The 21,686-nt window shown below is 58.8% G+C and overlaps 2 protein-coding genes across 3 annotated transcripts in view; both read right to left on the bottom strand.

Moving 5' to 3' along the window:
- Positions 1-9,817: 9,817 nt before the first annotated feature.
- ELF3 (E74 like ETS transcription factor 3) lies at positions 9,818-13,820 on the bottom strand. The gene is made up of 9 exons (XM_010724086.4): positions 13,665-13,820; positions 12,928-13,096; positions 12,420-12,641; positions 12,162-12,248; positions 11,955-12,074; positions 11,693-11,782; positions 11,202-11,318; positions 10,866-11,061; positions 9,818-10,761 (listed from the first exon to the last, which is right to left on the bottom strand). Exons 2-9 carry the CDS (start codon positions 13,088-13,090, stop codon positions 10,641-10,643), a joined length of 1,116 nt encoding a protein of 371 aa, XP_010722388.1. The 5' UTR covers positions 13,091-13,096; positions 13,665-13,820; the 3' UTR covers positions 9,818-10,640.
- Positions 13,821-16,284: 2,464 nt separating this feature from the next.
- The window catches only part of KIF21B (kinesin family member 21B), a 31,640-nt gene continuing 26,238 nt past the window's right edge, over positions 16,285-21,686 (bottom strand). For both annotated transcript variants that reach the window (XM_085210296.1, XM_085210297.1), the window contains 2 exons: positions 21,422-21,621; positions 16,285-20,239 (listed from right to left, as the gene is read on the bottom strand). In XM_085210296.1, coding sequence (XP_085066422.1) covers positions 20,185-20,239; positions 21,422-21,621 — 255 coding nt within the window. In that variant the 3' untranslated portion in view covers positions 16,285-20,184. The remainder of the gene's footprint in view (positions 20,240-21,421; positions 21,622-21,686) is intronic.

Here is a 21,686-nt window from a genome sequence, read left to right as displayed (position 1 = left end):
GCCGGGAGGCTGCAGGGTGGGGAGGGATGGCACAGCGGGGCTGCTGGGGGGAGCGGGGAGGCTCAGCAGCTTCACCTGCAGATGCCATCATCCCCACATCACTGTGATGATGGTGACGCCGTATTTCTGCATGGGAGTTGCGCTGTGCCATGGCAGGGTGGGTGCTGGGAGGGTGGACGCACCCTGGGGCTGTAACAGTCTTTAAGTTGATTTCTCCAAGTCTGTAAGAATCCACGTAAAGATAATGGCAGATCAAAGCTTGCTGGCAACAAAGCCAACGCACTCCGGTCTCTGTGGGGCACATTGGAAGCAATAAAGTTGGACTGGTTGGTGCTGATGGGCTGTCTGTGCTCAGCAGGAATGGGGTGGCTCATGTGCTCATCAGTGTCAGTTGTGAACTGGTTTAAGCCAAACTGGAGGGTGAACAGAGCTCTACCAGCGAAAGATCCAACAGATCCAACGTTTTCCTGGAGGACGACCCACATCCATAGCCTTGGGCATCTCCAGAGATGGGACCCCCACAGCTTCTGTGTGTAGCAGTGCCAGCACCTCTCCGCTCTCTGAGTAAAGAATTCCCCCAACATCTGATCTAAATCTCCCCTCTTCCAGTTCAAGAAAGTGGCATAGTGCCATCAGGCCAACCAATCTTAAGTTCCAACATGGCAGACCCCGTACCATTACACAACAAGAAAATACACAGAAGTAATACTGCAGAGGCTCTTTTATAAAATAATCTTAAAGCTGTAGAATTGATGTCCTTAAAGCTACAGAATTTACCACCAGATCCAATTGCGCTAATTTGGGTTTTAAAGGTTGGGTCAAGGGCACGCTGGGCCCCGAGGTGCACACCTTGCTATCAAACAAGTTGTTAGCATTCACCTCCATAAATAAATAAACACCCGGAGCCCGGCGCTCCTGCTGCCAGTGCTACAAAGGGGCCACTGTCTGCAGCCAGGCTCCTCCCGCACGTTGGCCAAGGGCTGCTCCTCAGGGCATGAGATCCAGGGGGGCAGAGCCCTCCGTTCCTGGGTGCGAAGGCACAGCAGGTCTCGGGGTCAGTGGGGAAATTTCACTGCTGCAGCTGAGCTGAGCGCTCTCCTTGGGAGGTTCAATAGCACAGTGGGGAGGTGGCCAACCCAAGGTGACACCATGAGTCAGTGGCACCGGGCTGGGGACAAAGCTGCAAACACATTGGCACGTGTGGTGGCTTCAGCTGCAGGGCTTGGCAGGGGAAGGAGATGGGGGTTTTGCAACTGTTGCCAGACCCATTGCCACTATCCATGCTGCTGTGCTCCTAGGCAGGGCAGAAGGATAGGATAGGATAGGATAGGATAGGATAGGATAGGATAGGATAGGATAGGATAGGATAGGATAGGATAGGATAGGATAGGATAGGATAGGATAGGATAGGATAGGATAGGATAGGATGGGATAGGATGGGATAGGATGGGATAGGATGGGATAGGATGGGATAGGATGGGATAGGATGGGATAGGATAGGATGGGATGGGATGGGATGGGATGGAATGGAATGGAATGGAATGGAATGGAATGGAATGGAATGGAATGGAATGGAATGGAGTAGAATAGTTTGTGTGGAACAGACAAAAAAAAAAATCAAGTCCAACTACCTGAGCACTTGAAAAAACTAAGCATATGACTTTTTACACCATCAAATTGTGATAGGACAAGGAGGGATGGTTTAAAACTGAAAGAAGGGAGGTTTAGGTTAGATGTTAGGGGAAAATTATTTACACAGAGGTGGTGAGGCTGTGGCACTGCTGCCCAGAGCTGCGGGTGCCCCATCCCTGCAGGTGCTCAAGGCATGGATGGGCCCTGGGAAGCCTGAGCTGGGGGGGGCACCCAGCCCACGGCAGGGGTGGGGCTGGGGGAGCTTTAAGGACCCTTCTATAGGGTCTGTGATCTTTAGGGTCCCTTCCAACCCAACCATTCCATGGTTCTTTGATTATTGAGGGCATTACCCAAATGTCTTCTGTCCCTGCACAAGGATGCAGGGCTTCCAGGCTCACCTCTGTGCCACCAGCAGAACCAGAGCCTGCCCCCCCAACCCCCCACAGCCCCCACAGCCCCCCCAACCCCCCACAGCCCCCACAGCCCCCCCAGCCCCCCACAGCCCCCACAGCCCCCACAGCCCCCACAGCCCCCACAGACCCCCACAGCGGCCGGCAGGCTCCCAGCTCCCCGTCCCGCCCCGCTGGGGCCTCTCTCCTGGGGTGACCTGGATGCGGGCGGCTGCCAGAACCCACACCTGCATTTATGCAGTTCATGACCCCGTGGCTGTTTGCAAAATGAATGTCTGGGCGGTGCCGCTCCCCGGGCTGACCTGACGTCCTCGCTCAGCTCTGCGCTCCGGCACCCGGCCCAGGTACACGCGTGTGCACACACACACACATGTACACATGTACAGACACACGTACACACACACACACATACAGACACACACATGTACAGACACACGTACACGCACACACACGTACACACACACACATGTACAGACACACGTACAGACAGACACGTGTGAGTGCCCTGAGAGCTGTTTGTGTGGGACGCCTCTTCCTGAGGTGTTGCTGGGGAAGGTGCCAGGTGCAGCCCTGCACTCACACAGGCTCACGGGAGAGCAGAGAGAGATCTTTCATTGATGGACAAAGGTCACAGAAGACTTATTTCATATAACCGTATTTCAGCCGAAAAACAGAAAGTTTCCAACAGTTAGGGCAGGATGCTGCAAGTTTCTCAGGCTGAGGCAAAGACCAGATGCAGCGCTGAGGCTATGATTGACCTGTCTGCAAGAAGGGGACCTCGGGGGCCCTGCAGCCCCTGGAGCAGGACGCCCTGCTGGCCCCAGCAGCAATGCTGGGGATGCGGCCAAGGGAAGCATCATCAGAACAAACCCTTGGCTCGTGTCAGGGCAGCAGCAGCAGCAGACTCCAGAGCATCCTCACCTCCCAGAGCACTCCCTGGGCTCTCTGCTGATGCTCTGGGTGCAGGTGGGAGGCCAAATCTTCACTGCAGAGACCACGTGGCACCAACTTTCCCACCCTGACCCCCTCCAAGGGAATCTCGTGGGTCAGGTCCAAGTCTCTCTCCCACACCTGAGCCACCAGCCCAAGGGACAGAGCTCATAGAACCAACAGATCATTAAGGCTGGAAAAGACCTCTGGGATCCTCACCCCAACCCCACCCCGCGGTGCCCACTGACACATCCCTCAGTGCCGCATCCCCGTTGTTCCGAGCACAGCGAGCCCCCATCCCTGGGCAGCCTGTGCCGACACATCACTGCTCTTTCAGAGAAGCAATTTGTCCAGATATCCAACCCGAATATGGAGGATGCTTTGGTAACTGGGATGCCCCCTCCTATTTCCCTTCTGTTTTTCCTTTTTGGTTCGCTGGAAGCCACCAGCAGGTTCCCAGGCCAGGGGGATGATGGTGAGGGATCCAGCCAGGCCCTTTCCCACACTGCGGGGCTGTTTTTGTGCTGCAGGGCCCCAGAGAGGGGCTCTCTGTTGTTCCCCCCCCAGATCTGTCCCCAGATCTGACCTCGGTGTGACCCCTCCTGACCCCAATCCACCTGTGACGATAATTACACCCCGCAGACTGCTCAGCCTCCCAGCCACACCTCGTGGGTGGGGGCAGCGTCCCGCTCCCCCCATCTGCACCCCATGGCTGTAATGCTGCGGGGCCCTGGGCTGCTGAGCCCCCACCTCCCTTGGGCTGCCATTAGGGGTCACATCCTGCCTGAGCACCCCCTGCCCTGCTCTGTGCCCCGACCCCCCAGCTCAGCAGCGCTTGCCCTGAGCCATGCAGACCTTGAATAACCTGTTCCCACTCCTCCTGCCTTGTGACAAAGCACCTGGCATGCAGCGGGGAGGGGAACCACAGCAAAATGAGCTCAGCGTCACCCCGGGGACAGCACGGGACAGTCCTGGGGACACAGAGCAGCAGCCCCTTCCCTGTCCCCTTACCCACTGAGCTGTCTGTGCCGGGTGCCTCTTCCCCTGGGTTACAGTGGTGTTTGAGGACGGAGGATCAAGTTGTAGCATCTATTCTTGGATTCCTAAAGAGCTGCTATAGTTCCAGAGTGAGCAGTTGCCCCCCATCCCTGCTGGCCAGCCCTGCAGCTGGATGTCAGCAAGGTGCTGCACAGCATGTCTTGTTTTGCTGCACCCCCGGCCGTCCCCACTGCCCAACTGCAGTCATTTGCTTTGAAGCCCAGCCTGCCTGTGTGCCCCATGGTAAAGCTGCTCACTGCCTGCATCCAAGCGAGCTCCATCACCCCGCTGTTTGAGGCCCCACGTCCTGCAGAACCCACACATGTACGTGCTGGGGGTCAGGCTGTGCATGCTTGCAGCCTGCGCATGTTTGCAGCTCGCTCTGTGCATGCACCCGTGTGTGTGCAACACACTGCATGTACCCCTGTGAAGTAAGGCTGCACACATCTGCTGAGCTTCTGTGTTTGTCATTCAGCAGCACGACACACCGCATGCAGCTCTAGCTGTGTATGGGCACCTATAGCTGCATGCACAGCTGTGTGCACGGATCGGAGTCACGCCTGCACCCTGCTTCCTCTGAGCTTCCCACAGGGCAGTGACATGCAGCCCCTGGGGTGACGTGGTGGGGTGGTGCCCAGCTCCCCGTGCCCAGGGCGGTGAGCAGCGCCTGGCAGCACAGGGCAGGGCGCGGAGCGGCGGGTGCCAGCAGCCTGCCCCCACCCCTGCTCTACCTGTCAGGCAGGTGGGGCTGGCTGCCTGCCACCGTCACTGCTGGGAAGGGAGGATGTGAGAGAGGGACAGGTCTCAGTGCCTGAAGGTAAAGGCATAGGGCACAAAGCGACCCTTGGGCTGAGGCAGCTGCAGGGAAGTGAGGATGGTTTGGGAAGGGCTCCCAGCCCTGGGGACTCTGCAGAGCCGTGGTTTGTGCACAAGACGTGGGGCTGCAGCCTAGGGACAGCCCCTCCAGGAGCACATCTCCTCCCCTGGTCAGTGAGGGACCCCAAAGCTGAGGCACATCCCAGGACACCGCGGGGCTGCCTCTCCCTCCCAGCTCTGGGGTTGGAAGGGGGTCCGGCTGTGGGGTGCCACCACCTTGCTGGGGAAGAAACACTGGAGGTCCCCGGCCCCCAGCAGAGGCTGAGTGGGAGCCACCTTCTGCCCATCCCATTAGATCCCAGTACCTTTGGCCCCAGCCCCAGAAAGGCACCAGCAGGAGCCTGCTGCCAGGCAGAGTGAGCTCTTGTGCCTGCTGGATGCAGTGGGAATTTTGAGAGAGGAGCGCCGGGACTTGCAACAGTTCTGGCAGCTGGTGAAGATCCGGCAGCCGCTCGCCGTGCCGTGCCCACAAAGCGCGCTCTGAAACCTGGCTCCTTTCAGAAAGGCCTGGAGCGATGAGATCCTCCTGTGGGACCCACCCTGCGCCCGAGAACAGGCTCAGGTCTGGACTTGCTTGCTCAAAGTCCTGCAGGCAAAACCTGGAGGAGCACCCCTGCTGGATGGCCTGGGGGTCCCGTGGGATCTGCCACCGCTCTGACATGGGAATGAGTGGTCAGGCACGGGGATACGCTGCCTGGGGGCGGTGGGGTCACCGTCCCCGGGGGGGCTCAGAACCTCGGAGATCAGCACTGAGGGGGCGCAATGGGGAGGGGGGGGTGAGGTTGGGGATCTCAGAGGTCTTTTCCATTCTTAATGGTTGGAACCTCCATTCCACGGATCTACGTGTGAGAAAAGCCTTTCCAATGGGATCAATTGGGCATCACCAAAGGCTTTGTGATGGCGTGGCCAGGACGGACCCCCTCCCCGACTCATCCCCCCCAGGATCTTCATCCCCCGGGCTACCCCAGCTCTGGAGGCCAATGGAGCTCTGCCACCTCCGCCCCAGCAGACCTTTACCCTGAGGCTCTGGAGGAGAGCACAGCTGACGCATGAGCGTGTCTCAGGCTCAGTGGGGTGTGCCTGCTGCGCAGGGCACCGCCGGCCCCAACCCCTGTACATACACAGCTGGAAATTTCTGATGTTCGTGGCCAGTCATGGGATCCATCACTCAGACCGGCGGCCCTGGGGCACACCTACATTCTCTGAGGCTGTACTTTTCCAGAAGCTTTGGAAGGGGAAAGTCCTATCCCACATGGCATGGCAGGACAGACTTTTCATGGCACACCTCCCATCTCTGCTCCCCAACCCCTTCAGCCAGAAACAGCCGCAGCGGGGTGATGCTGCCTTCCATCATCCGCGTGTGGTGGTCCAGCCATCCCTGTGGGTCCCTTCCAACTTGGGATTTCTATGGTTCTAAGTGTCCCCATCCCCCTCCCTGCCCCATGGCAACCTTGGCAGGACTCATGGCTTTAGGGCCCACACATCATCTTCAAAGAGTGGCAGAAATCTTCTTGGATTGCTTTAGGCACCAAAGCCAACCTGCCCCTCACATGGGGCCCTCAGGTCCTGCCCCCTCATTCCTGCACTTTCCAGTGGCTTCGTTTACAAGTTGGTGCAGAGCCAGGCTCCATGGCATGTTTGGTGGATAACAAAGGGTAGAGTTGGCCAGGAAACAAGAATGCAATGAACATTTCTTTTTGTTTCACCGTGAGACAGAACTGGGATCTTTGATGGAAGTGGTGGAGAGAAGGAAGGGGAGACAAGAAGACCAACCAGCGCCAGAGGCCATTCAGTCCTCATCTGGGCAGCCTGTGATGTGCCGTTTTCTGCAGGAGGGGAGATCTCTGGGCAGGGAATGTGAGATGGGGAGGATTCAGCCCCACATCTGATCTTGAAGATCACGGACACGTGGCCAGCCGGAGCTGCACGTGTGTAGGGCAGAGCCTCAGCCCCAGTGGCACAGCAAACAGAGTGTGGGGCAGAGGAACCAAGCCCCTGGGTGAGTGTGATGGGAAGGTTTCCAGCACTGGCAAGGAGAAGGTGGGTGAGGGCTGGTGGGGACTCCTGGTGTGCCCCAGTGGTCCCGGCGCCCTGCAGTGCCCCCCGTGCGCCCGGCTGCTGGCAGCCTGCTGCCTCTGGTTCCAGGCAGCCACCGCTTCCCCGTTCCGACAGCGGGAACAGCCACCCTCTTGTTTAACAACCAAACAGCCCAGGGTTGAACAGAGGAGTTACCATCAGCTCTGCTGGGTGAGCCAGACACCCCCGGGGCAGCTGCTGCTGGCAGCAATTAGGCAAGGAACCCCTAAGCTGCCAGGTGGGGGGAGCGTGGTCTGTGAGCCCCAGTGATGGCTGTGACCCGGGGAAGAGGGACGGGCCCCACAGGTGCCCATTCAGCCCTGAAACTGGCAGAGACCTCCCACAAACCCCCAGCACCACGTCCTACCTGCTGCTATAGAGCACGCATCCCCGGCTGTCAGCCCTTCCCTCCCCATTACTCTCCTTTTGTATAACTGTTCCACACCCTTACAGCATGTCCCCTCTTTCTATCCCCTAAAGCTGCTAAGCCCTAAACCACAAGGCTCTTTCCAGGACCGTGATGCAGTCAGCAGCAAACCACTTTTCTCCCTTGTGCAGCAGGGAGGGGCTTCCCCACACAACACCCTTGCACCTCACTTGTACCCAACTGCAGGGACATCCGTCCCCAAGCACAGCAATCCCCAGTGCCATCCTTGTGCTCAGCTGCTTTCAGCTCAGCTCAGGGGTATTGTAGAATCATTAAGGTTGGAAAAGACCACTAAGATCATCTCATCCAAGCGTCAACCCATCCCACCTGCTCACGCACACAGATTGGATGCCCCATCAGGGAGGCCTTTCCCTGGCTGTATTTATGCCAGCTGAGCTGGTAGCCTGACCCACTGCTGGAAGAGCACCCAAAGCAATGGGGCAGCCCAAATGGCACAGCACTGACCGTGTTCTTAGCAAAGTGTGGGAGCTCTGCAGCCTGGTTCTGTCCATGCCAAACCACACTTAGCTACAACTTGCCCTGGAACCCAGCAGGTTTTAGCCTGGGTTGCATGAAGTAAGCCTGGGGCTGGTCAGGGACTGGAGTGAAATGCAGCAGGGAGAGTGCTTCTTATCAGGGCTGCAGTAAATGTCTCACAGGCTGGTTCCCAAGGCTTTTCATCAGATGTTTCCAGCAGGACCAAACCTTGTTAGCTTTACACACCTTTTTCTTTCTGCAAGCTTGCTCCCAGAATCCAAAGGGCTGATTCCCACCTGGACAAAGTGCCCCAGGAAGAAGAGCACCAGAGAAACGTCCCACCACAGAGAAACAGCCACAGCAGCGTGCTCTGGGAACAAGGGTCCTGGTGAGAGCTGGCCAGGGCCACCCACCCTTGTGTTCCCATTGGGATCAGGGGTCCCCCCATCCCAGTGGGTGTTCTCAGAAGACAGAACCCCATTTTAATGCACAGCCTTGAAGGCTGATGAAGGCATTTCCGCGGGAGCTGAGCGTCAGCCCCGTGTCCCGCCTGGTGGGAGCAGTTCTGGTGCACGAGGTGGAAAATGCTCTATTTCTATTCGCCCCGGTTTGCCTCGGCCGTGGGATCCGGGCACCTCCTGCGAGACGAGGGAAAAAAGCGCTCAGATAAATCACCTCCTTTTCATGCCAGAGGCTCTGCCGGGTTGGCGCAGCGCGGGCGTGGAGGTCACGGCAGAGGTTTCCATGAGTGTGTGTTTGTGTGCACACGTGGGAGTGACCTCAGCCCCTTCCATCCTCGGACCCACAGAAGGAGATGCAGGACGTGAGCCCCATCCCACAGACACACAGCCCTGCTCTGCCCCCTCACAGCTGCGATGGCACAGGGCGGGGGGAGGACGGGCCCGAGTGGGGTGGCAGCGGGGACACGGCGAGGCGAGGCAGACGGGGTTCCTTCTGTTTCCAAGGGCTGGTTAAACATTGTCCCGAGCTCGTTAGGTAACACAAACCGCAGCGGGAAAGAAATGAAACTGCTTGAGCAAACAGGGCGCGCTTGGCAAGGCAGCGGGCTGCGTGACAAAGCGCTGCGCTCTGCCTGCCAACCTGCTGGGTTATCTATGGAGGGAGAATAAACACCTCGCCCACAGCCCTGAGCTCCGCAGCAGGGATGGCAGCCGCAGCACGGCTCCCGGCCTCCCCTCATCGCCGCCCCCCTCCCCAGTGCCACCGCCGGGTCCCGTGCTGCGTGCCGTGTTTGCCTGGGCATCCCGGGCATCTCCCTGCCTCCCGGCGCGGCCTGAGGTCAGGATGGGCCCCGAGCTGCCAGGAGAACCCGCTCCCAGCGCTGGGTTGCGTAAGGAGCACAGCTCACATCCACACGTGGGACCTCTCCTCACCTCAGCAGGAGGTCCCATCTCGGTGTGTGCACCCGGGGGCTGCGGCCCAGAGGGATATAAGGGCGGCCTTTCCTTCTCATCCATCATTTTGTCATCTCCAGGATTTTGTCTGACTGAATTCCCTCTTGGGATCCCCTACTGGGTGGGCTCAGCAGCTCAGCAGAGGTGTGGGGTGCCCGGGGCCATGGCCACGAGGAGCCTGGGAGCGACAACTTGCAGCAGGGCCCGTGGTTCTCCCATCCCTAAGTCCATCCTTGCTGCAAGGCACAGCCCCACCTGCAAGCTGTGGCCACACGCTGGGGCAGCTCCAGCTCCTGCAGGCAGCACAGCCCAGGGCAGCTGGCACAGATGCTGTATCTGACAGCTTACACACAAGTCACCTTGCAACTTCGCAAGTGTCATAAGGGCGATCCCTAACCGTGCCGTGCAGCGAGGGAGGGAACAACAGTCAGCCCCCTGCTAAAATGCATTTCTGCGCCTTTGCCAGGCTCCCCAGGGGCATCTCAGAGTCCAGTCCCAACTTCGCCTTCAACAAAAGCAGTCATGATAAGACAGGGTTACAAAACCCCAACTAAACAACAGTTTATTCCTCTGACATTCCCAGCTCAGAAGGAGGGATCTGTGGGTGCCTGGTGGGTCGGCATCTCCCTCCCAGGGCTAACACAGTTCCAGCCTGTGCCCCCTGATATCACTTCAGTCCAGCTGAGCATCACCTCCTGTGAGCAATGCAGGACATGCATGTGCCCTACAGTGCACACCATCACGCGAGAACGCCTTACACATGAAAAAATATATCTGTATGTTCATTTTCTCTTACATAAATTAGAAGCTACTCTTAGGGAAAAAGCCTGTTCCTGGGGAGCGGGGCTGGAAACGCAGCCAAGTCCTGGTGAACTCAGTCCTTGGGCGCTCTTTGGGCTTGCCAGGATCAGGTGAAGCTCTGCAGTGTTTCCATCTTCTCGTGGCAGACATTGCTCTGAGACGCTGCACGGAGGGGCTTCACCCATCCCACAGGGAGCAGGTGGCTGGGACAAGTCACAGGTGGGTGCCAGCAGGAACCTGCTGCACCATCACATCAGTGCCTGATGCCACTCACGCTTCTCTTCCCCATTGTTCTTGTCCAGGCTTTGAAACAGACAAAGTCCCAAAGTCACTGCCTCTCCAGTTGGAGGTACAAATCCAGCAAGAGAAATAATGGTTTACAATAACCTACTGGAGCCAAAATATTAGCTTTAAACACCTTGGTGCTGGTGGACACCAGCACACATGAATGTGCCCACGCAAGGCTCGGAGTGCCACGTGCTGCATGGGGCAGCAACTTCCAGTCCGTCTGCATGCAAAAAAACTCCTGCCAAGGAGCCAGGGGCTGATCTGGGGCTCCTACAGCTCCTTGTTCCTGTTGAGCACCTCCTCCTCCTTCCATCCACTGGAGTTCTTCCCAAACTTGTAGACCAGGCGGCGTCCATCGACCCTCTCCAAGATCTCCCGTTTGTAGTAATATCTGCAGGGGACAGAGGCGGGCTCAGGGCTCAGGGCTCTGGATGCAGCCCTCACGTTGGTGTGTGGGCAGTCCCCCTCCCTGGAGGGGACGTGGGGGGCACTCACCGCATTGCTCGGCTCAGCTTCTCGTAGGTCATGCTGCTGTTCTTCTTCTTCTGCCCCCAGAGCTGAGCCACCGCCTCGGAGCGCAGGAACTTGAAGACGCCCTCACGTCGGTCCTCCCACTTCATCAGCCCCTCGTTCAGCTCGGGGTGGATCAGGATATCACGGATGAACTCCCACAGGTGAGTTCCTCGTGGGGCTGAGAAGAGAGTGAGCTGTTAGGGGAGGGGTCCTCCTGCCACGGGTACAGCCAGTGGGCGCCATGTTGCCCCTCATGCCCTGCCAAGGAGCAGCAGAGTTAGGGCTAAGGTAAGGGTTAGGGCTCGGGTTAGGACGTACAGTGCTTGCTTTTCCGACCCTCCAGGCACTCTCTGCTGTCCTTGCTGAGTTTTCGGGGCCGGCCCCGTTTCCGCTTGCCATGTTTGCCATCCCCTTTCTTGCTGCCTGCGAAGTCATCTGCGCACCGACAAGGGGACATGTTAATTGCCTGTAGATTGCAGCTCCCTCACCCTGGGCTCAGAGACGCCTTCCAGGAGGAGAGCTGGCTGGGGATAGCAGGACAGGGGCTGCACCCTCTTTACAAGCCCGTTCTGTAGAGCAGAGTCTTCCCATTCCATCCAGCATCGTCCCTCCCTCCTCCCACCAAGATCCCCACTGCCCCACCTCTGTTCCACCATCCCCATGCACCACCACCACTCTCAGTGGGGAGAAACGGGCCCAGAGCACAGAGAAAACCCATCCCAGTGGGGCAGGCAGATGCTCCTAGATCATTGCCTGGCTCTGCTCCTCCAGAAGATGGGAAGCGTCCTTCTGCTCTCCCAGCAACTCACCCTCAGGAAAAAGCTTTGCTTCCAAGGGATCGAGGTCAAGGTCACTTCCACCGGAGTCCTGGGAGTTGGGACTGTGGGACATCACGGGCCCTGGGGGGCAGAGGGACGGGGCTCAGACTGTGGCTCTTTGCAGCTTCCCTCTGCCTCTGCCCCCTCCTCCCAGCATCAGCCAGGAATGGAGCCCACAGTGCTCTCTCAGCTCTGTGTGAGCAAAGGGAGCTCTCAGCCAGGTAAAATTCTATGACTCTATGAAAGCACTGACCTGAGAGGTCAGAGCTGCCTGGGGACATGGCGCCAGACAAGCAGGTGAAGTCTGTGGCGAGGAAAGGGTTTGTGGGCTTCAGGTCCTCCAGGGAGTCCTTGGCACAGGGATTGCCGAGCTCTGGAGGAGGCAGAGAAGTGAAGAAGAGGGTGAGCCCTTCCTGCACCACTTGTGGCACTGGGGAAAAGCCTGTGGCCCTCCTCGTACCCAGGTGGCTGCTGTCCAGAGAGGTCTCTTGGGAATCCGCATCCTCTTTCTCCAGCAGCTCGATGATCCAGCTCAGCTCATCAGAGGCTACGGGGTTCCGGGGAACAGGGATTAGTGATGCTTGTTCAGCACAGTGGAGAACAGAGCCCAGCCCTGTATGGGCCTTCCTCTGTGCCCCCACCCTGGACTGGCACGGGGGTCTTGGCCTCACTCTGTGAGCTGCCAGACCTGGGGACTGAGGGGACACGGGACACTCACTGATCTCATGCAGGCGGTCATACAGCTCATCCCCCAGCGGCCCAAATATGAGGCGCATCTGGTCCCTGGTGCAGTGGCAGAGCGCGCGCCCATCCATGTTGCAGCAGGAGAAGTCAATGGAGCTGGCATCGTACTTGTTCTTCTCCACATGGTAGCTGATCCACTCCAGCACCTGCACCTTGGTCCAGAAGTACGGGAGCTCACCGAACCACTCCGGCTTGTCTGTAAGGGATAGAGAATGAGACTTAGTGTAGGGCTGGGCACCTGAGCCAGTCCTACAGGCAGCGTGTGTTATATGGGGCTGCCATCACACCTTGTGCCAGCTGAAGTACCCTCCAGCCAAAGTACCCTTGGGGAAACTGAGGCACGACGCAAGCCTTGACCTGTCCCAGTGGGACTGTGTCCTTGCAATGCTCTTCCAGCACCACCTCATTTATGCCCGATCTGCTGGGCACCCCACCTGCATGCCACCACCACTGCACCCCACCGCCGCTGTGCCCCATCCCACCTGTGCCCTCTGCCAGGGGTTGGCTGGTGGAGAGGCTCAGCCCCATGCTGCTGTCCTCCCCGGGGCATCCCAGCACATCCAGGGGCAGCTGCACCTCCTCGGGTTGGTACATGGCGCTGATGTAGTTGGAGAAGATGTTGCTGATCTCACAGGATGCCGCCATCAAGTTCTGTGACGAGAGGTGACAGTGAGCCCTGGCACCAGAGACCCAAACCCACGGCACCCACTGTAACCCCACGATCTCTGTGCCTCCATCCGGAACTGCCGCTGCTGAGCCCCCCACCCAGTGCTGCACTGATTGCCACCGGGGCTGAGCCATAGCAGGATGAGGACATGGCATCCTCCTCGCCAAAGCCCCTTCCCCAGCACCTATCCCTGCTCGCACCGCAGGGACGGCAAGCAGGTGGTCCCACTGTCGGTGAGACAGCCCCTCCCTGGGGGGGGATGTTGCAGGACATCAAATGCTCCCCAGCCCCACAGATGCCCCACAAGCAGGGCCATCCTCCAAGTTGGTACAAGAAGCAAATCCCGTCAGCTGCAGGGCTGCGAGGCCACAGTGGAACAGTTGCATCCTGCTGGTCGCCTGGAGCCCACCGCCTGGCTGCTCCCCAAAAGGCAACGATGGGAAAACCATGTAGAGCCAGAAAGCACCGAGCACGTCCCCAGCACACGCAGAGGGAGCAAAGCGGCCGCCGAGGCTGGGGGACTTCCCCACCAGAGAGGAAAATCTTGGGTACCTTCTGCAATGTAATCCCTGGGCAGCGGCTAATCCAGAGAGCAGCGAGCGAGCCCTGCCCGCCGCCACGCACAGCTGCGCCGATGGCAGATCCTGCCCTGCCTTCTCTCTTTTATAGCATGCGTGGCGTAACGCGATCTGGAGGCCGGAGGGGAATTCCAGCCCTGAAACGTTCATGCTCCCTGATCCAGGTGATTTGCATAATATGAACCATCGGCCCCAGCCCAGCGCTGCCTTGCCGGGAAATCTGGGTTGGCCAGTTTAATCATTGTCAGAGCCTCGGACGGCGCTGCCCGGAGTTTCACCCACACCGGCTGTGCGGGTGATGCTCTCTGGTTGTTTGCTCACAGCGGTGGGTTCACCTCCGTCCTGCTGCCAAGAAACATGCCCAGGAGGGACAGACCAACCCCAGGGCTGCAGATCCCACCTGGGGGCAATGCCCAGGGAAGCGTACCCCCACCATGCTGCATCCCCTTCGCCGAGGGGAGGGCACCCGGTGCCTGCAGGGTGCTCAGATGTGGCCATGCCCCGTGCTGGGTCACTCACTGGTGACCACGCCTGGCAGATCTGGGAGCGGGTTGTCAGCCTGGGAATGGAGCCCAGGGCTGGTGGCCAAGCATCGCCGCTCTTCGTGTTGTCGTGGGTCACTTTTTGCCCAGGAGAGGTGGCTGGGGTGGGTGATGGAGCCGTGCTGGTCCATTTGTTGTCATTTCACAAGTGCCTGTGCACTGGTACACGTGTACACACAGGGCAGGACTGAGGGATGCATGCGGGATGCATTCTGCCCGTCCCTCAGCCGGTGTATTTGGGACCCAGGCTGGATGTGCTCCTGCTGGGTTCAGCCCCGTGCTGGCAATTAGGATCTGTCCCTGGGATGTGCCCAAGCCTCCAGCCTGGCACCCACCTGCCTGGTGCTGCCCCTGCCACGTCTGAGTGCTGGGGAGGACCCCAGCAGGTTCTCTCTGCTGCTCACTTCAAACCAGTGTGTGAGGTACGATGGTGGCAGAGCGGTGAAAATACGCGAGCCCTCCTCCAGCCCAGCAAGGGCAGGTGGCTGCGTGCCCATCCCTCACGTAACGTCACCCTGCCCTGCTGTGCCATGTCGTGGCCTTGGGCACCAGGGCCAGCGTGCGACCCAGGTGGCACTGAGCCACGCGAGCTGAGCACCTGCCCGGCTTCATTCCTGCAGGCACAGTCACGAGTGCTGGGTGCTGCCAGTCCCTTTTGTTTCCCAGGCACAGCATCCTGGTGCCTGGCAGCTGCCCCAGCATGGTGGCCAGGTGGCACCAATGGAACGCTGAGCTGCAGTGCTGGTGGGCACAGAGCAACCCTGAGCCTGCCTGCACAAATTCACAAATTCCCTGCTGCAAACATTCTGACCCTTTGACTCTTTCCTCTATTCCTCCTGGCCTCAAGATTAAACAAGGCCATGGTTGGGGTGAGACAGAGCACCCTGCAGCAGGGACACGGCTCTGCGAGGTCCTGCAGGGAGCACGGCACGCTGTCAGCCTGGCCTTTGTGTCGTGCTGGGGTGACGAAGAAGCAGCCACGAGTTTGGGGTGAGCTGCTGACACGATGCCAGCGAGGCGTGCGGGTGACAGCGGGCAGGAGATCGATGTCCCTGCTGTCACCTGCCCCGCTGGGAGAAGCTGAGCCCACAGTACCCCACGTTTGCGACCCACTGACGCCACAACCCCGGCGTGGGGCACAGCGCGGCGCCAACATCGTCACCTCCGCGGGCGCTGCGGCGCGGTCACAGCTCAGGGGGCCCCAGAACGGGTTGGGACGGAGGGAGGAACCTCACCACATCCCCGCAAAACGCCCCGGCGCCGCCGCCGTCCCCGCACCGCAGCCCGCGCTGCCACCTGGCGGCGGCCCCCGCACCACCGCCGGGGGGTTGGGGGCGGGGGGCTTCCAGCAGCCGGGCTGCCCCCAGGGCGGGACAAACGCCGAGGCGATTAGAATTGGATGGAGCAGCCGGAAGGGTCCGATCGGGTCCTGAGCGCTTCAGGGCTGACCTGGAGTTAACGCAGCGCATTCGGGGCGTTGTCCCAATGCCACTCGGACGCTGACGGGCTCCGGGCACCCAGCGCCCCCCGAAGGGCCCGTGCCAGCGTTGGGTCACCACCCCCACCTGTGGTAACACGTGTGGTAAAGACGCGTTTCCCAGAGCCCCGTCCGAGCCCTCCCTCGCATCCATCATCAGTTAGGGACGGCTCTGTGCCACTGCCCTGCTTGGGAAGCCACAACGAGCAACGGGACAGATTCTCAGCCCCATTTCCTGCAGCTCGGACAACCCGGGGGTCCTCAGCCTCTCGTACAGATGTACCTTGCAGCCCTTATCAGCTTTGTTGCCTCCTGGGGATGCTTTCAAGGACCTTTTCATAGGGTGGAGCGCCCCAAAATGCATTTTGCCCGTTGCCCAGCACAGCACTGGCTCACTGAGCCTAGGCAGCAGCTCAGGCACATCCCAGAGGCACAGGGACATCCCTGCAGTCCCTGAGGGCCCGGTTCCCATACGGTCGCTTCCTCCCAGCTCCCAGGGCACGGCCAGGAGGACAGGATGCGCATCAGGACAGGCGGCTTCCAGCTCTGTTCTTCCCCATAACAGTCATCACTGCTTTGTCTCTTCCTTTCAGTACGCTTTATTTGTGAAGACAAAGAGGCAAGGAACAAACACATCCATTGGGAAAAAATCCAAACAAACATACATCATGAGACCGAAATAAGTTACACTATTTACAGGAACACATCGAGGTATAAAATATTTGTACACACCTTGTCCTCTGACAAACCCAGACCGCAGCGCTGGGCTGCGCCACCCAGCAGAGACAAAAAGAGCCTTCACAAACGGGAGTTGGCCTGTGTACAACAGCTCCCAGCAAGAAAAGGCACCTGCTGCTGTGCCAGTTGTGCAGCGGGATGGGCTGATGGAGCAGAGAGCAGGGTGGCTGTGGGATGCGGAGCAGCGAGCAGATAAAGGGGCAGAGCTGCTCCACTGGAATGTGGACCAAGCCCCAGGGTGGCGGGGAAGCAAAGGGTGATGGTTTGCTGGGGACAAGGCCTGGGGGAGTGGGACTGTGCTGGGATCCCTCCCAGCTGGAGTGGGAGCACCACAGGGTGCAAGACCTGGGGGGCCGGGAGGTGATGCTGCCTGCAGGATGGAGCAAAGCAGCAGTGAGCAGGCTGCAAGGCAAGGGGACAAGGAACAAGTGCTCTGTGGGATCGTACCTGGACCCCATCCAGGTGGGACGGGAGGGCACTCTGGGAGCAGAATGCTGAGGCAGGGAGCCCAAAGCAGCTGTGCTTGGAGGTGCTGGGGAGGAACGACGTACCCTTGTGCTTCTCGCAGCTGGCTGGGCTGGGGACAGCCCTACAGCCTCGTCTTTTGTGCTGGGAAAGCTGCAGCTCCCTGGGTGGGCTCACAGTGGTTTGGGGGCCCGAAAATTTGGGCTTCTGAGTCAACTCCATCCCTTCTGTGCAAAGCGCAGCTCCAGGCAGTGCTGTGCCCTCAGCAGAGCGTGAAGCTGGCTCCTGTGTGCTGGGAGGAGGAGATTCAGGAGCAAGAGGCAGAGCCCAGGAACAAAAAGTCCCCCAGTTCTCAGCAAGGGAAGGAGCTCCCAGGACAGCAGCTATCACCCCCTGCTTAGCACAAACAAAGGCACCGAGGGAGAAGCAAAATGAGGTGCAGAGAGGCTCAGAGACCACAAGAAAGCAGTGCAAGTCCTGAGCCCCAAAGGAGCACCCAGCACAGTGCAAAAGGACCCCATCTGCATCCCAGCCCTTAACCTCCACCCTCCAAAACCCACAGCCCCAGCCGGGACCTGCAGGCACTGTACCCTGGGGCCTGGAATAGATGGCAAAATGGGCAAGTGCAGCCCCAGGGCCTTCTGGTGCCTGCCCACAGGCAGAGGCAGGGCAGCCAGCAGCAAGGGAAGGAGCTGAAGGACCGGAGGCCAAGGGGCCACACTTGGTGGACTTCAGGTGGGGTGGGACTTTGTGCTTTAGCATTCAGGGGACCTGCCCCCCCCACCTGACAGCATGGCTCAGAGCTGCCCCCTCCCACAGCCCCCGGTGCTGGGGAGCAGGGCAGAGCCCCGTGCCAGCTTCCTGCAGCTGTCCTAGCCATGTTCAGTGCCTGGGACAGATCTAGACTGAACTACATTTTGGGGACAACAACTCTAACAGCACCTATGAGATTCAGTTCATCGCAGACTGCCTCCATCTCGGGCAGAGGCTATTACAGCACCAGCTGCCTGCTGCTACCACATCACAGCAGGTTCTGGAGCACAGGGACTAGGACCAGCCCTTTCCAGTAACGTGCCCTGCATGGCATCGCCCAGACGAGAAGCGCTTCGTTGCGCCCACAGCAAATATCTGTGAGAGCAGAGGCAGGAACACAGGCTGAGCTCAGCCCTACAGAGGGACCTTCCTGTCCTTCAAGGGAACCCTCAGGCTGCACATCAACCCAATGCCTAAGAGCAAAAGCACAGAGCCCTGTGCCGAGCAACAGGAGGGGCTCAGAAACACAGCAAGGCGCAGTGAAGCCGTGCATCTTTGGGACAAACTCAAGTGTCAAATCCATAACAGCAATGGCCAAAGGAATACAAACAAACAAAAACCCCTCGAGCTCCCCAGCCCACCCCCAAAATGAAATCAATGACAACAGCACCCAGCTTGCACCGTGAGGTAGCTAAACCAAATCAACACCCCCCCCCTCCAAAAAAAAAGTCACTCTTCCACATGGGAAATACCAAGCCACACAGGTACTTAGACACCAATGCCTATGGTACACCCAGCTACAGCCACACAGATGCAGACACACACATCCCAGTGAAAAAGAACAGGCTGAGAGGGCAGCACTGCCTCCACCTCCCAGTGCTGTGTGGCTCAGGGCAGCCGTGGGGCCTCTGAGCCTTTCTGCCCACCCCCAGCCCCACAGCACAGGGCTCAGCTGTGACCCAGGAGCAGTCACCATCCTGTGCTGGGCAGGGTGACCCTGTGCACGCCATCATGCCCTCCACTGGGGCGTGTAAACAGCATTTTCTTTCCCCCCCCCAATGATAAAAGAAAGATTTCATCAAGTCAGTAGAGATGCTCCTGTTTCAAGGTGTGCAGAAATTCCCTCCTGCAGTGGTTTGAACGAGGGCTGGTGACCAAAAAAAACAGGGCTGCAGAAAGCAGAAGGAAATTGGTCTGTGCTTTACGGGGCACATCCTGGAGCTCCTCCGAGATCCTAGTTCAGCACCAATGGGATCACACAGAGAAATCCTTAAGTCCGAGTTCAAACATTGTTTCTTCAGTGACAAAAGTGAAGTGAGAGCACATAGGGTGAGAACACCACTCCCAGGGTCAACACAGCCGTTCCCCCACGAGCCCAGCATGGGGCAGGGCGGGATGGAGCAGGGGATGCTCCGAGGGACCACAGGAGAGGTAGAAGAAAGCTCCAGTGTGAGACCAGGGCCTCGTTGGCCCCCTGACCACAGAAAAGTGAGCAGCGCAGCTGGAGAGGCTGCATCCTCATTGACACTCCTGGGCTGAGCCTTCAGCCTTCCGAAGGGCTCCAGCTGTGCACAGTCACTCTCTGTAGGATTGTCCTTCAGGCGTGCAGCCATGGGGGGACTCGTGCAGGACCAGTGTCCAACCCGTCTGCACTCTGCTCCTGGCACAACCATCTCCATCCTCACCCATCTGCAGCCACAGCTGAGGGTGAGAAGCCCTTCCCTACCCCACCTCAGAGCAAAGTGGGCACAAGGGGAAGAGCAGAGGGTCAGCAGAGTTTGCAGTCGGAATTCAGAGATGGCTGCAGGGAAGCACAGCAGGTTGGGCTGGAAGTGGTGTGATGGCACAGCAGGGAAGCTCAGGGTGAGCCAGGTCAGATATGCAGCTCCAGCTGCTGCAGCCAGGTATGCTGAGGTTAGGGGAGGATGGAATGAACTGAAGGTCCTTCTGCAGATCCACCGCAGCACAGAGGACATCCCACAAGAAATGTCTCCAAAGGAAAAAAGAATAACCTGACCTCTGGTCCCAGCCAGAAGACTTCAAATAGCCTTGAGACTGTGGAACAGAGAAAGATTCCTGCAGGAACCAGCCTGGAGACAGGGGGGACAAAAGCAGAAAATCCAGGCAGAGGCTGCATGAAGCCACAGTGGCAGGAGGGAGCTGGGTGTCTCTGAAAAGGAGCCAGGAAGCTCACCTGGACTCCAACCCCTCACAGACCTGGCAGGCAGCACAGTAGGGTGGGTGAGAAAAGAGATGAAGTCTTTCCTGGTCACTGGAAAACCACTGAGAAACTGCAGCAGGAGGCAAAGTGGAGCTGACAGTGCTTTGTTGAGCTGCCTCTTCACGGGACCTGTCAGTGCTCAAGGACGGGACAAGATGGATCTCACCCACCCTGCCGGGTCAGGAACAAAAATTCCCATCCCTGGGCTGAGCTCCCATAGATGATGGGGTCTTGGTAGCAAGGGAGATGAACCCCAGCCTTCACCCTCCTGCCACATCTTCCAGCAGTTCTGCAGTTCCTAGTTGGAGCTGGTGGGTAACCTCCTCCCACTCCAGAGCTTCACTGTCAGGTCGCTGAGAAACAAAAGCGGGAGAGATGGTGTGAACCAGGAGCTTTGCGAGCCTCGGACAGGCACTGCGAGCAGAAGCACCGCCCACCCCCAGCCCACGGCAGCATGCAGCCCACGAGGCTCCCAGGCTCTCTTGGCAGGAGGATGCTACTCTGTCTGAGGGAGCAGGCAGGCCCAATGGGGCTCAGCCTCCGGCTCACCCCACTGGCAGCAGCTGAGGACAAAGGCAAGCAGTGACCCGCAGGACTCCCACACCCCCTGCATCGGCTCTGCCTACAGCTCAAAGTGGTGGTGGGGTAGAGAATTTGGTCTCCCCAGGGCATGGGTTGGTTGGCAGGGGGCTGCCGACTCCCCCCCACCATCCATGCAAGGGTGAGGGCGGAACACGGCTGCCACAGATGTGGGCATTGGGCAAGAGGTTAAAAAAAGAAGGAAAAAGAAAAAGGAAACAAAACAAAACTCCGCGGGGGAACGACCGGTATGGCTGGGACAAAGGGGCAAGTCACCTCCAGTAAGGATTTATCAAGTGGGGAAAAACGCAAAAGAGTTTCATACCGTTAAGAAGCAGCTCAGACCAGAGAGAGAGAAAGAGAGAACAAAAGCAAGCAACAGCAAGAAAGACAGAGGGAAGAGGAGGTGGAGAGAGAGAAAAGGAAAGAAAAGACAGAAGAGTGCATGTGCAAGAGAGTCAGAAAGAGCAGGAGGGTCAAGGCAGACTAGTAGCACGGCCCTTTATGGCAAGGACGCGTCGTGGAAGGCAAGGGGTGAGCCCAGGCACGTAATTCCATAACTTTACCCGGCAGTCACTGTGGCACAGATGGGAGGTGGGGAGGAGGAGAGACAGAGAGAGACAGAAAAAGGAAGGGAGAAAAGGGACACGGTGGAAAAGAGGATATCAGAGTCTTGCTGCCAAATTGCTCCCCGAGAGCAGCGGGGGACGCCCAGCCCCAGGGAAGAGGGGTCCCTGTGTGGGGATATCCCAGAGAGCGGGCAGGGGACAGACTAAGATGGGCAAGACGAGATGAAGGCACGGAGGGACCAGAAAGCTGCGAGATCCCTCCCACCCTTTTCTCCCTCCAGGCTCCCTGCCCTGCTCAGCGCAAACCCACCCAGGCCCAGGGATGACAGGTCAACCCAGGGCTCTCCCACCTCCCGGGGCTCTGGGGAGTACAAGCCTGAGGCTCACCTGGAGGCAGTGAAGATGTGCTTGGAATTGGTACAGATGGCGTTGATGGGGCTGTCGTGGCCTTTGATCTCCCCAACCGGGGTGAAGTTATCCACGTTCCAGACTTTGATCACGCCTCCTCGGCAGGCACTCAGCACCATGGGGCGGCCAGGGATGAAGGCCAGGGCACAGACCCAGTCTTTGTGTGCATTTGGGATTTGCTGTAGGCATGGGGACAGAGACCACAGTCAGCCTCACACCTCAGCTGCAGGGCTGCAGATCATCA

The sequence above is a fragment of the Meleagris gallopavo genome, chromosome 28 (assembly GCF_905368555.1).
Source record: "Meleagris gallopavo chromosome 28, MGAL_WU_HG_1.1, whole genome shotgun sequence".
NCBI lineage: Eukaryota > Metazoa > Chordata > Aves > Galliformes > Phasianidae > Meleagris > Meleagris gallopavo.
This window is presented reverse-complemented; position numbering and strand designations above follow the sequence as displayed.

What these genes read in the sequence shown, in the direction of transcription:
- ELF3 (XM_010724086.4), bottom strand. Translation starts at nt 13,090, where the DNA reads ATGGCGGCATCCTGTGAGATCAGCAACATCTTCTCCAACTACATCAGC. An exon ending in ACCCCTGGCAGAGGGCACAG is followed by an intron (nt 12,642 to 12,927) that starts GTGGGATGGGGC and finishes TATCCCTTACAG; the next exon opens with ACAAGCCGGAGTGGTTCGGT. An exon ending in TCTGGACAGCAGCCACCTGG is followed by an intron (nt 12,075 to 12,161) that starts GTACGAGGAGGG and finishes TGCCTCCTCCAG; the next exon opens with AGCTCGGCAATCCCTGTGCC.